Consider the following 12,761-nt stretch of genomic DNA (forward strand, 5'->3'; position numbering starts at 1 on the left):
ATTTTATAATTTTTAAAAGAAGGAAAATTTCGTTAAATAATAAAGTTGCGGGTCCAAATGGAACGACTCCCACAATAAAGTATTTAAGTATTAGGGAGCCAGCTCCGTTTCAGTTCCCCGGTGAATAGTAGGAAACAGAAAAGAAAAAAAAAAAAGAAAAAAAAACTGATAGATAATTGAGGGCCGACCCCGACGAAAGTTGAGGAAAGCAAAGCGGGATGCTTTGGGCTGCCCTCTCTGGAGTTAGGTCTGATTGATTACTGTGCGACTTTCTTTGTATTCCGAAACAAAGATCTCCATCTCCATCTCCACTTGTGCTCAGCAACATCACCTGCGCTTCAGCTCGGCTCAGCTCAGCTCAGCTCGTAAGGCTCCCTCTCCTTGTTAGCCTTGTTCATTTATTTATTTATTTTCCTTAATTCCGGCGGATTGTTGACTCTCGATTATTATTTTGTTATCATTTTATGTAATTGTAATAGCAATGTAATTATTTTGGATTTCCTCAATATTCCTAGTCCCAGTTGTAGAAATGGCGATTTGCCCTCATTGAATTCGATAAAAAAATTTATTTTTAAAAATGAATAATTAAGGTCTAATTCGAACAATAAATTTGCAGGCTGGTTGATCTAGTGGTTCTATGCTGCAATTACCGCGTAATCTAATCTATGTTTCTCAATTAGAAGGAATTGGGATTGAAACCTGGTCATCTCCAGCTGCTGCTCATCTATCCCTACCTACCAAGAGTTTTTATCCTGCTTGCTTTCTTTGCGTGTGTCTTTTTCTGGGTGGGGGTCTCCTTTTGCAATTCAATGCAATATCAACAGTAACGCAAATCAAAAGAGAAGAAAAGAAAGATAGGAAGAAATAATATGCAGAATAGTGGGATTGTTTCCAATTCCAAGAATAATTTGAGAGTGACAACGCCTCAGCAGTCTCTTCGGCGACTGGGATTGTGCTCCCAAATAGCTACTGCTACTGGGGGCCAGCACTCCTCCCCGATTGTCTTCCCTGAGAAGCAGAAACGGCACAAGATCAAGGCAGCTTCTAAGACTCCACCTACCCCTACCCCTGCTGATGATCCCAACATAGTTAAGGCCTTAGACCACAGGATTGACATTCGGGCTTCTGCTGCTGGAGATGAGAAGTCTGATTTGTTGGGTTATGCCGTCTTTTCCGGGAAATTAGTTTTGGACAAAAGAAAAACCAGCAGTATAAACACTACTTCTACTGATGCACAACAACAACAAACCTCCTCCTCCTCTAATGATATTACCAACCAGGAAGCTGTTGATGCTAAACTTACCAGCAAGGCTTTAATTTGGGGTTCTCACATGCTGCATCTTGACGATGTTATCTCAGTAAGCACAAACCTCCCTCTATAGCTAAATGTTACAACATCTACGAGTCACAAGGTAGTCAGTCTTTCCCCTTTGGAATGAAGTAGCTAGGAAACGGTAATCTTGTTCTTTGCTTGCTTCCACAGGTTTCATACAATGTTGGTCTCAGACATTTCACCGTGCATTCTTACCCCTTGAAAAAAGGTTCCTGTGGCCTCTCTTGTTTTATGAAACCTCGAAGAAGCCGGAAGGACTTTCGATTCTTGGCTTCTAGCATAGAGGAGGCAGTTCAGTGGGTTGGCGGGTTTGCGGATCAGCAGTGTTATGTGAATTGCTTGCCTCATCCGTTGCTATCTTCTAAGAAGCAGGCTTCTTCAGAATTACTTCCAATTGATACTCCTCCTGAATTAATTTTCAAATGCAAGAGTCCCCCAAAAATGCTTGTCATATTAAATCCACGATCTGGACGAGGCCGTTCAAGTAAGGTTTTTCACGCCGTCGTTGAACCTATATTTAAGGTACGATGTATTTCCTGTTACCTAAATTCTCTGTGTTAGTTCTACTGCTTTTTGTCATTCAGGAGATGGATTAATTATATTTGATGGATATAACTCTTAAACTGAACTGCCTGTGTCACACATTGATGCATCACCCATTAATTAGAATTATTCTAATATTAGGGCCATTGCGTGTTTGTTTTTCTGTTTTTATTTTTTATTTTTTATTGATTCTCGTTTTTATTATATCCCTGTTCCTAGTGAGATTGCATTTACTTTCCTGTTTCTAGCAAGATTAGGTCCTTATAAATACATCCTTTGTAAATTAGTAGAGACAGACGTGTGATGAATGAAATTACTTCTTCCTAGGGTTGTCACGGTGGATGTACACTTTGATTCTGTAGCCTTTACATGTAGCATATATGTCAAACTTAGGCTTAAGGATAAGCTCAAACATGTATATTCTAGGTAAAAGAGTACATTACTACTATTATAAACTCAAAATCTAATTCAGTTCTTTATTATTCTTTTTTGTACACTTGACCTTAATGGTTGCATTGGCTTGCTATGTACTCTTTTAGAGCTTCTCTTCATATTCATATTCATATTGGAGCTGTAAACTGTTACAGCTTGCAGGTTTCAAACTGGAGGTAGTCAAAACAACGTCTGCAGGTCATGCTAGGAAACTTGCCTCAAGTGTTGACATCAGCACTTGTCCTGATGGTACTACACATAATGCAATGTCTGATTGCATTGCTTATTTTGGGTTTTCCTCATGCATTCTGATTTTCTTCATCATCTTTACAGCTTTTGTCCATTTATAATTTTTTGCTTTCAGGAATCATTTGTGTTGGGGGCGACGGAATTATTAATGAGGTAAATCCTTTGCCACTTGAGTGCTCCTTAGTCACCAAGTATTGTACAAATACCTGATTATTCTTTTGCATGTATTTCAAGTGTACTCTGTGAACCTTAGATTAATGGTCTGAGATTGGTCATTCACATTAGTTAATTACTAGAGTCTTTTCTTTCTCTCCCGCTCTCTCCACAGATGCATGTGTCTTTGTGAGGTTCTCTATCCCTTTTGACAATCTTTGGTAATAGTAGGGGTGTTCTTGTAAAGGACTTGCCCTTCATTTTTTTTTTTTGCAAATCGATATCCCTTTCAGACGATGCCCATGGTTTAGTGTTTGTAATGTGTTTATATATGCATGTAATTGTCAGGTATCTGGCAACATTAAGTCACAAAACTGATATCTTAACCGTTGAAATTATCCAATGGCTTAAAAAATGAAACCTTGCATTGGGTATGGGAATCCCACATGTCCAGCCACATTTTCCAAAAACTAACTTAATTTACTGTAATCTGTCATTATTTCAAGAAGAGTTAGGGTTTTAAACCTGCCTATTTTTGGGGGCTCAGTTGCCAGATGTGGGAAATAAATTAAATGAGAAGAAGAGCAAGGGTAGCTTCAATCTTGTGGCTGAATGAAGAAAAGAGGATGAGAGCAACGAGGCAACACCCTTGGAAGAAGAGAGGGGAGGTTACAATAAGGGAAGCAGTTGAAGGACAGGAAAATAGGAAGCGAATCATACGATTTGGAGTGAAAAGTTGGCTTAAGGGAGGGGGCATTGGTATTCAGGTCCTAGGGCAGAATTATCTGAAGATCTTGTCAAAGAGTAAAATAAGGAGTTGGGCAATTGAGAAGAGTTGGTTGATGTGGAAGTGGTGCATTGGGTAATGAAAATCTAGACCTGGTAATGGAAAAGGAGGATGATGAAAGGATTCTTTCGGTTTGGTGTGTTGACAGAGATCTTAAGCAAAATTGACATTTGTCCAGGATTGTTTTTGAATGGGCAGATTGAAATTCAGTGGTTGTGGGATTGTGGACAGCAACATATTGTAAAGGACAAAGAAAATGCAGAGAACTTGGATATTGAGAAGCATGAAGAGAGTGCCGCAGAACTGCAGGATGTTGGGAGATAATAGGATGTTGAGCCTTTCGTCTTTTCCTTTGTCTTAGGATGTTAACTGAGTTACGTTCTGTTCTGGAAAATGTCATCTAGGCAGTAGGAGAATTTGGGAGTAGGAAGTCAGGACCCTTTTCATGCATGTCCTATTCAGGGCAACAAATGGATGATTCTTCTTGTTCTCTTGTTGGTCCCTCTCATGCAATTTTGAAGGTCAAAGTACCACTGAAGGTACGGGTTCTGGCTTGGGTTTTTGTTCATGTGAAGGTGCTGAATGTTTCAATGGTGCAGAGGAGGAAACCTTATTGTTATCATTCTTCTCAATGGTGTGTAATGTGGGAAAAAGATTTTGAATGTTTGAATAATTTAATGCTTCATTGTCCAGTTGTGTATTCTTTGTGGATAAGGCTGTTTAGGGGGACTATATTGTGTTGGGCAACCCCAGAATCTTGTAGGAGGGACGAAAACGGGCTTGGTGCTGTGTTAGCAATATTTTGGGTTGCTTGGATGGAGAGAAATAGGATAATTTTTAGGGCGCTAGGAGGAAGGATGTGAATCATTTGTCTGACACAGTTTGTTTCTGGCATCCTTATGGGCGTCAGTTTCTCGAATTTTTAGGATTGGTCCTTTCATGCTGTTTCTTCTGATTGGAGCACTGTTGTATTTTAGCTTGTTCTTTTGCTTTGTTTTAATTGGTTTTCTTTCTGTTATGTTGTCCACTGTGTTGTAATTTCTTTTTCTTTTTGACGAATATCTTTGTTTCTAATAATGAAGAATAATAATCAATGCTCTAATTTATATTTTTAGAGTGAGATGAATCTGAAATTTGAAAAGTAAAAAAGTTTGTCATTTTATTATTATTATTTGTTTGGCTACCTTCAATGCATTAACACTTTATCTTCTTTCTTTATAAAACAATTTACATGAACTTGATTTGTGTACAGGTTCTAAACGGTTTACTTAGTAGAGACAACCAAAAAGAAGGAATTTCCATACCAATTGGAATTGTACCTGCTGGTTCTGATAATTCATTAGTTTGGACTGTTCTTGGAGTTAGAGATCCAGTTTCTGCTGCAATAGCCATTGTAAAGGTAATGTGTTTAGGGTTCATCATGTCTGTAAACAAAAACTACTCAAACCAGTTCATAGTGTATTCTTCGAACTGTTGTTCAACCATTTGAACGGTCATAAAAATATAATTAATTAAGAATTTTATTAAAAAAGAAGCTAATCCAAAGTTTCATTTATCTTTTTTGCAATCATTTTCTTACCAGCTAGGTTTTTAGCCATACAAAATAAAGAAGTAAAAAAAAGCTTCTACCAACTAGTTCAGACTGATACACCTCACTTTGTTTTGTGTGTGTGTGGAGGAAGTTACCAAAATTTGCTGTAATCAGTTTCTTACCAACTAGTTGAGAGAGATTACAGCTCACTTCGTTACAGTCTGTAAAATATTTTGAAAACACTTAGTTCTAGAATACTAATCAAATAGACCCTTCATCCTTCTGTACCTCTGCCCATTAGGCATGACACTGATAAGGTATGGCTACTGGACACCCCAAATACATTGAAGGGCTTTGGAAGACAAACAAACTCAACACTTGGGCACACCCAAAGACGATTCCTTTTAACCTTTTATCTGCTGCATTGCATAACATTTTAAGATCTCATTAATTTACTCATCCAGTTTTTGAGTTATGAAAGTACCTTTCAACTACAATCTTATCTGTAAGGTTCTTGTTACTTTTAAATAGTATTCATTGACGTAGAAATTATATGCTTTTTTGTTGGTTTCAGGGGGGTCTTACAGCTACAGATGTTTTTGCTGTTGAGTGGATTCAGACTGGTGTCATTCACTTTGGGATGACAGTCTCATATTATGGTTTTGTGAGTGATGGTAATTCCTGATACATAGAATTAAGTTTCATCTAGATCTTGATTTGTAATGTGATGAACTGATATTCCATCTCCTCTATATTTAGCAGCAAACTAGGTGGATAAAGTCTAATAGTGCAATACTTTTATCTGACTTTGTGGTTCTCATGTTTAGTCTATCCGTCTTTGGATTTAGCAAAACTGTACTTTAATTGGATCGAATGGTTAGATTTTTTTCCAAGTATTTAATGTTTGTCTTGTTTGTTGATGCTCGTTCTAGATCCAACTGACAGTATTAAAAACAGTCCAGTTGCATCTCTCTCCTGTGCCTCCCTCCCTCCCTCCCTTCATGACAGTGAATTATAGGATGTTAAAGTATTAGGAATTGTGAAGATTTGAGGCATGTGATGTTCGTATTTCGTAATTTCTATATTTGTTAAGTAGCTTTCAATTACAAATTAAGCCTCTTTTTTGGGGCATGAATCCCAAACCTTCCAATGCTCCAATTACCTAGCTTTCTGTTATTGTTTTAATTGTGTGCATTCCTATAAAAAGATGTTTCAATATGATATCTGTAACCATTCCATAAATGTTGCATGAGTACTCTTTTTTTAAATTTCCTTCAACTGAAGCCCACTGTATAGATATACAGTGAATCTGGACCTCTGTGTGCGTGCTTGTGTAAGGCTTGACAGTTTATCCAAAGCCTGGTTATTCATTAACGTTGTGTCTTGTGGCTTGTGGATTATATTAATAGCATTTTGATCCCTTGGTCCGTTAATAGATGATGAGCTGGAACTTAGAGAACAGTAGTTCTTAATTTTGGTCCACTTGTGTTGATCAAGATAAGTGTGTATGGTGAAATCAGCTTTGTTAGAATGTTAATTCGTCATGAACTGGTTGCAGTGTTGGAGCTCTCTGAGAAATATCAAAAGCGCTTTGGTCCTCTGCGTTATTTTGTTGCTGGCTTTCTTAAATTCTTATGCCTACCAAAGTACAGCTATGAAGTTGAGTATCTTCCAGCATTAAACGAGGATCTGGAAGGAAAACTCTCAGCTGAAAGGGAAGTAGTTGACATGTCAGAACTATACACAGACATTATGAGGAGATCAAACACAGATGGGATTCCACGAGCCTCGAGTTTATCTAGTATTGACTCCATTATGACTCCTACTCGAATGTCTGGAGACTTGGATGCAACCTGCAGTAGCAATCATGCTACCATTGAACCATCTGAGTACGTGCGTGGCCTAGATCCTAAATCAAAACGACTTTCAATGGGAAGGAACAATATAACTGCAGAGCCAGAAGTTATTCATCCGCAGCTACCTCTGTCAACAACTCCAAATTGGCCAAGGACCCGCTCTAAGTCGAGGACAGATAAAGGATGGACTGGATTGACAGCCACACATGATGCCTCCAGATCTTCTTGGGGCAATGCTGGAACAAATGATAGAGAGGATATATCATCCACTCTGTCCGATCCAGGTCCAATTTGGGATGCTGAACCCAAGTGGGACACCGAACCTAATTGGGATGTGGAAAATCCTATTGAATTGCCGGGGCCATCAGATGATGTGGAAGCAGGAAGAAAGGAAGTTGTTTCTAGGTATGAAGATAAATGGGTTGTTACAAAGGGTCAGTTTCTTGGTATTCTGGTTTGCAATCATGCTTGTAGAACTGTTCAGAGTTCCCAAGTAGTGGCACCAAAAGCTGAGCATGATGACAACACCTTGGATATGCTCCTAGTTCATGGAAGTGGGCGGTTAAGGCTATTGAGATTTTTCATGTTGCTGCAGATGGGTAGACACCTTTCACTGCCATATGTGGAAAATGTCAAGGTATGGGCATTTACTTCAATAATGTCCTTGAACGTAGGATTTTGACTAATGTATTTATTGAGACCATGAAGCTCCAAAGAGTGCATTTCACATTCCAGTTATGGGGTTGGATGTGTTTTTATTTGAATATTTATTTTTCATCAAGTTCTGCTATTGGTGAAAAGAATCAGATTGAGTTTAATTTTCCCTTGTGGTGGTTGGGTTCAGGGGATGGGAGAGCATAAGAGTTTCAATTGCTGTTTTGTATGCAGGTGCTTAATTGGGAAAAACAAAGGATTAAGTTGTATAGGGGCCTCTCCTAATTTCGTGTTTTTCGTTGCAGGTGAAGTCAGTGAAGATTAAGGCATCAGGAAAGCACGGCCATAATGGTTGTGGTATTGATGGAGAGCTTTTTCCACTTAATGGGCAAGTGATTTCTTCTTTGCTTCCAGAACAATGCAGACTTATCGGTCGCTCCCTTAGCCATCAAGTCTAAGTCTGACTACCATACCATACCATGTATCTTCTTTTGGACCTCCCTCAATTGGATTGGATGCTAGCTAGGGCATCTTTCCTATTCACGTACCAAATATGCAAGATTATCTATCCATATACCAACTAGAAAACCTTCTTCTGCACTATTTTCTTCTGTTTGACCCGTAGCCCTTGTACCCACCCCACCTTATTGTAACAGCTGAAGTGCCTGTAAATTTTTTTGTTTGGCAATGTTTGTTTATCTGTTGTTGTTTATTGGTTTTTCTTTCTTATTTCATTTTCGGATGGGTCATGATCATGTAACCTTGCCCCTTGTTTGCTATCTGGTTCGAGCTGCTTGTGTATTTACGATTCGGATACTCCATTTTTCTGTGACCATAGTCATAATATTTGTTTTCTTTTGTAACATTTGATCAGCCAACATTTCTTGAGATATATGTTCGTCCTTATGATCTTGATTTTGTTGGATAAGTTTTATTACAGGTATTTTAACTTTAAAAGCTAAACCCAAACCCACTGCTTAACTTAGCTACGCCGGTTACAGAGACATTTTCACACTAACACAACGGACTCGATCAATTAGAAGAGAGAAGTGAGATTAAGAGAATTTATTTTTCCCAATTTGGTCATTGTGTTCGGTTTTGTTTGTAATATGAGGAAAATTTTAAAATTTTCTCTACTTGGCTTCAAATCATCATCAAAATCTTATCTAAGCTCATGAATGTTGCTCAAAGGATAAAATCAACCAAGCTAATGCTTGCAACAATGACAATTAACCAACCAAGATGCACTCACTTTATTGAATGTCTATGCCTACTCTACTCTTGTGCGTGAGTTGAGTTCTAACCTTCCCATATCTTTGTAATGAATTTTCTTGCCTTAGACTCATGCCTAACTTTCACATGTGGGTATTGTTGTTTGAGAAGCTCATGCCTTGCACTTGAAGTTTTGTATTTACAAGGTTGTTTGTTTCTGCTCGCTTTAGTTAACATAACACGAAGTCAAGGACTCAAAACAACATCTTCAAATTTCCAATGAAATGATTGTTGGGATTATAAGTTCGCAAGGCTGACTCTTTGTGATCATTTTCAATTAGTTATTATAATTTTATACCCAAAAACAATTGGAACTGGACAAGGTCTAAACTGAATGGGCAGCATCCTAGAGTGGATTTGACTTATTGAAATTTGAACTCCTATCATTCCCCCTTTCCGGTAATGTTTTTGCTTACATATAGACAAGTATGAATTTTCACTTCAATGGATGTGTGGTTAATCTATCTTTTACTTTCACTAAAATGTATGTACGGCAGCTAATCTATCTTCTACTTTCAACCTCGACAAAATTTCAAAGTTAGCCTCCATTTCTTACTTCAACATACCTTAAATCTAGTTAGTTATCTAATGCTAGGCACCATATATGAACTAACAAAACAATAAGCAAAGCAGCCCATGACATAGCTAGGACTTTAAAAAAAAACACTGCTCGGAAAGAAGAATGGAAGCAATCAGCAGAAAGATCTACGCGAAATTGAAATCTATCATTTAAATAACAGCAAAATAGACTGACTCATAGTCATAGACTACAGTAAAGTCTAGAGTCGTCATAGTCATAGTCACACAGTGAGAGAAGCTCCATTGTCGGCTGGTGTGAGATTCAAGATCATGGTAGCAGCCTTGACGGCCCATGCATCAGGTTTCGGGTAATTTTTCATGCTGGAGTCTCCAAAACACGACTCAAGCATGTCGGTGTGTATGACACCGGGGTTGAGTGCAAGAATTGCCATTTCACTAGGCAACTCCCTAGCAACTGATCGGGTCAAGCCCTCCACGGCCCATTTGGATGCACAGTAAGGGGCCACATGTGCCGCACCCGATCGGCCCCATCCTGAAGACATGTTGACTATGATTCCCGCTGGGTTCTTCCCCTCATTCCGCGACAGCATCAGCGGAATGAAGTGGCGCAACACGTTAGCGATTCCCTTGACATTGGTGTCAATGACGCTGTCAAACTCTTCTACCGGCACCTCCCAAAGCTTCTTGTTGTCGTTGATGATGCCCGCATTGTTCACTATTATATCTGGAATGCCCCTTTTTTCCTTCACAACTCGTGCCAGCTCAGCAATGCTGGTATTCGACCTCTGCCAATAAATAAATATAATAACACACACACACACACACACAAAACAAATCAAACCAAATTACTCGAATCTAAAACAAAAAAGAAGTCAAAATATCTTCCAAGTTTGTTAGAAAAACTATGAAATGATTGAGCAGGCGGGATGAAACATTTTTTAGCAACGATAGTTATGACACCTTCAGATCATAGTTTCAGGTCCAACCAAGAATCTCACTTGACACTAGTTTTATATCATTTCTTGCAAGTTTGCAACTAGTCAGTTCTTTTATATGATTTCAGACATGTACAAAATCTCAGTTCTACATTTCATACTAAGACATTAATCCCTAAATCAATGCACTAAATCTCCCAAAGTACAAGCATATAATTGCCTTCACACATCTTCAAACACAATGCAATACATTGCCTAACAGTATTTATCACTTAAAAAAAACCCATCCACAGATTCCATTGAGTCTTCATGTTAATACATTACAGGGTAGTGTCCACTAACATGTGATGGCATGGAACTTAAAAAGAGCCCACAGGGAGAAAACAATCACAAAAGGCAAGAGGGAAAAGAACGGAAGCATTAATTGATCAAATATAGAGAAACATGTGTTGTACAAGTATTTTTTGGTAAATGATTTAAACCATCAACTAACTCAAAGATTATAATAACCAAGAAAGGCATTAGGTACAGGTTATAAACAGAGCATCAAGGAATAAGTTCTTCAAGCAATTCACATACACGTGGACTAATCTTTAACAGCTTAAGTTTCAAGATACATACAAGAGGGTTCCAATTTATTCGATCACAAGTTTTTAAGCGGCCCCTATTTCTTATTCATTTATTTGTTTCTTTTATTGTGGAGGGCATCTTTTCTCTTATTTATCAAGTGCAAGTTTTTAGCATTATATCATAATGTTCATGCACATTTTCTTGCTTCCAAGCAGCACCCCATTATGTACTACTTAGATCATTGTTGTTACCATGAAACAATCTAACAGGAAAGACATCTTCTAGTGGAAGAATTTGTCTAGGACTTTTCAGTTTCTTTCTCATTTTTCTAAATAAATTAAATATAAAAATGGAACATCTGAAATCATCATGTTTTAAAGGGCCAACCTCTTTGCGCTCTTGACCAATACTTTTCCTTTTACTTTGCTTCATGTCTATCAATAATTCATTAAAACTGTATCACAAATAAAGAAACGCATTTTCTAGATTAACAATTCAGCAGCACCTTTTGCACACCGGAACAACCAAACTAAGCCTAAGACAGAAATGAAAAAAGACGAAAAATAATGACTAATAAATTGCTCAAAATTCAAATTCCAAGTTAATTAATCAAAATATTACTTACGACATCGGTGTTGAGGAAGAGGTGTTTGTCGGAGGAGAGCTCGGATTGGAGGGCGTTGAGCTTATCCTGGGCACGGGAGCAGCCGATTACGGTGTGGCCCCTCTTGGCCATCTCTACCGCCAGCGCTCGCCCCAGCCCTTTGCTCACTCCCGTTATCACTACAATCCGAGACGCCGCCAAGCCGCCTCCTCCTCCCTTGCTCACAACGTTCATCTCTCTCTCTCTCTCTCTCTCTCTCTCTCTCTCTCTCTCTCTCTCGGATTCTGATTCTTAGCCCCTCGCTCTCTCTTACCCTCTCTTATGCTCTTCTTTAAGTACGAAGTGGGTTGGACAGTTGGAGATAAAGCTACCTTTATAATAGTAATCGAAATATAAAAATAGGGAAATTTTCAATTTTTGTGTTTATAGTTACTCAGATTTTTCACTTTTGTTCATGTGATTTTAATTACAGCAGTTGCCCTGGCCTACATAGTTTGATATTCTCACGATTCTAGGATATATCTAAATTTTCATCCAATTTTATGACCGTAAAAGTATGTGTATTAAAGTGGGATGAATTCAAAACTATATGAATAAAATTGACAAAATTAAAAATATAAGTACTAAAGTGGTTAAACAAGTAAATCATAGAGGCCACAAATGACTTTTGGCCTTATTTTGACACTTGAACTATTATTGACCATGTAATTTCAATTCCGATAATTTTATTATTATAGTTTCATAATTGCATATACATTTATAACTGTTGTGAAATTCTTTCTTTTTTAAAAACACATTCGCTATATATCAAGAAGTTTCAACGGATCAAGTTCAAGGAATATTCAGACCAATATTCAAAATAATTATAAAAAAAAGTTAAAAGAATTATTAATGGTTATAAAAATAACAAAATGTTGCTGCCCAGGATCGAACTGGGGACCTTTAGTGTGTAAGACTAACGTGATAACCACTACACCACAGCAACAATAGACAAATAGTAAAGCTAATTAATTGTATTTGTAATATTTGTAAGTAGATTGATTCAACAAGATAAATATTTTTTTTATTATTATTATTTTATATCCTTCGGGTATATCCATTAAATACTATTCGTTACTTCTGTAGATTTCCAAATCTGACCAAAATTAGTAAAAAATAAATAATTAAAATACACCCTGAACTATGTTAGAGCATCTCAAACCGATGTGTCAAACGTGCCACATAGACATTCAACAGATAGAAATAACATCTCACATCACTCCAACCGATATGTCAAAGCTGATGTGGAATGAAGGCTAGAGG

At 37.7% G+C, this 12,761-nt stretch overlaps 2 protein-coding genes and 1 non-coding gene across 3 annotated transcripts; 1 reads left to right on the top strand and 2 right to left on the bottom strand.

Annotated features, from left to right (window-relative positions):
- On the top strand, positions 54-8,450 carry LOC18790169 (sphingoid long-chain bases kinase 1). The gene is made up of 9 exons (XM_007221889.2): positions 54-365; positions 617-1,358; positions 1,484-1,855; positions 2,464-2,557; positions 2,673-2,710; positions 4,750-4,896; positions 5,603-5,702; positions 6,587-7,521; positions 7,844-8,450. The coding sequence occupies exons 2-9, from the start codon at positions 870-872 to the stop codon at positions 7,994-7,996; spliced, it is 2,328 nt and encodes a 775-aa protein (XP_007221951.1). The 5' UTR covers positions 54-365; positions 617-869; the 3' UTR covers positions 7,997-8,450.
- On the bottom strand, positions 9,484-11,776 carry LOC18792960 (NADPH-dependent pterin aldehyde reductase). Its single transcript, XM_020555740.1, has 3 exons — positions 11,739-11,776; positions 11,481-11,708; positions 9,484-10,135 (listed from the first exon to the last, which is right to left on the bottom strand). The coding sequence occupies exons 2-3, from the start codon at positions 11,691-11,693 to the stop codon at positions 9,611-9,613; spliced, it is 738 nt and encodes a 245-aa protein (XP_020411329.1). The 5' UTR covers positions 11,694-11,708; positions 11,739-11,776; the 3' UTR covers positions 9,484-9,610.
- TRNAV-UAC lies at positions 12,372-12,444 on the bottom strand. The gene has a single exon. It is a non-coding gene; the product is annotated as a tRNA-Val (tRNA).

The sequence above is a fragment of the Prunus persica genome, chromosome G1, assembly GCF_000346465.2.
Source record: "Prunus persica cultivar Lovell chromosome G1, Prunus_persica_NCBIv2, whole genome shotgun sequence".
Taxonomy (NCBI): domain Eukaryota; kingdom Viridiplantae; phylum Streptophyta; class Magnoliopsida; order Rosales; family Rosaceae; genus Prunus; species Prunus persica.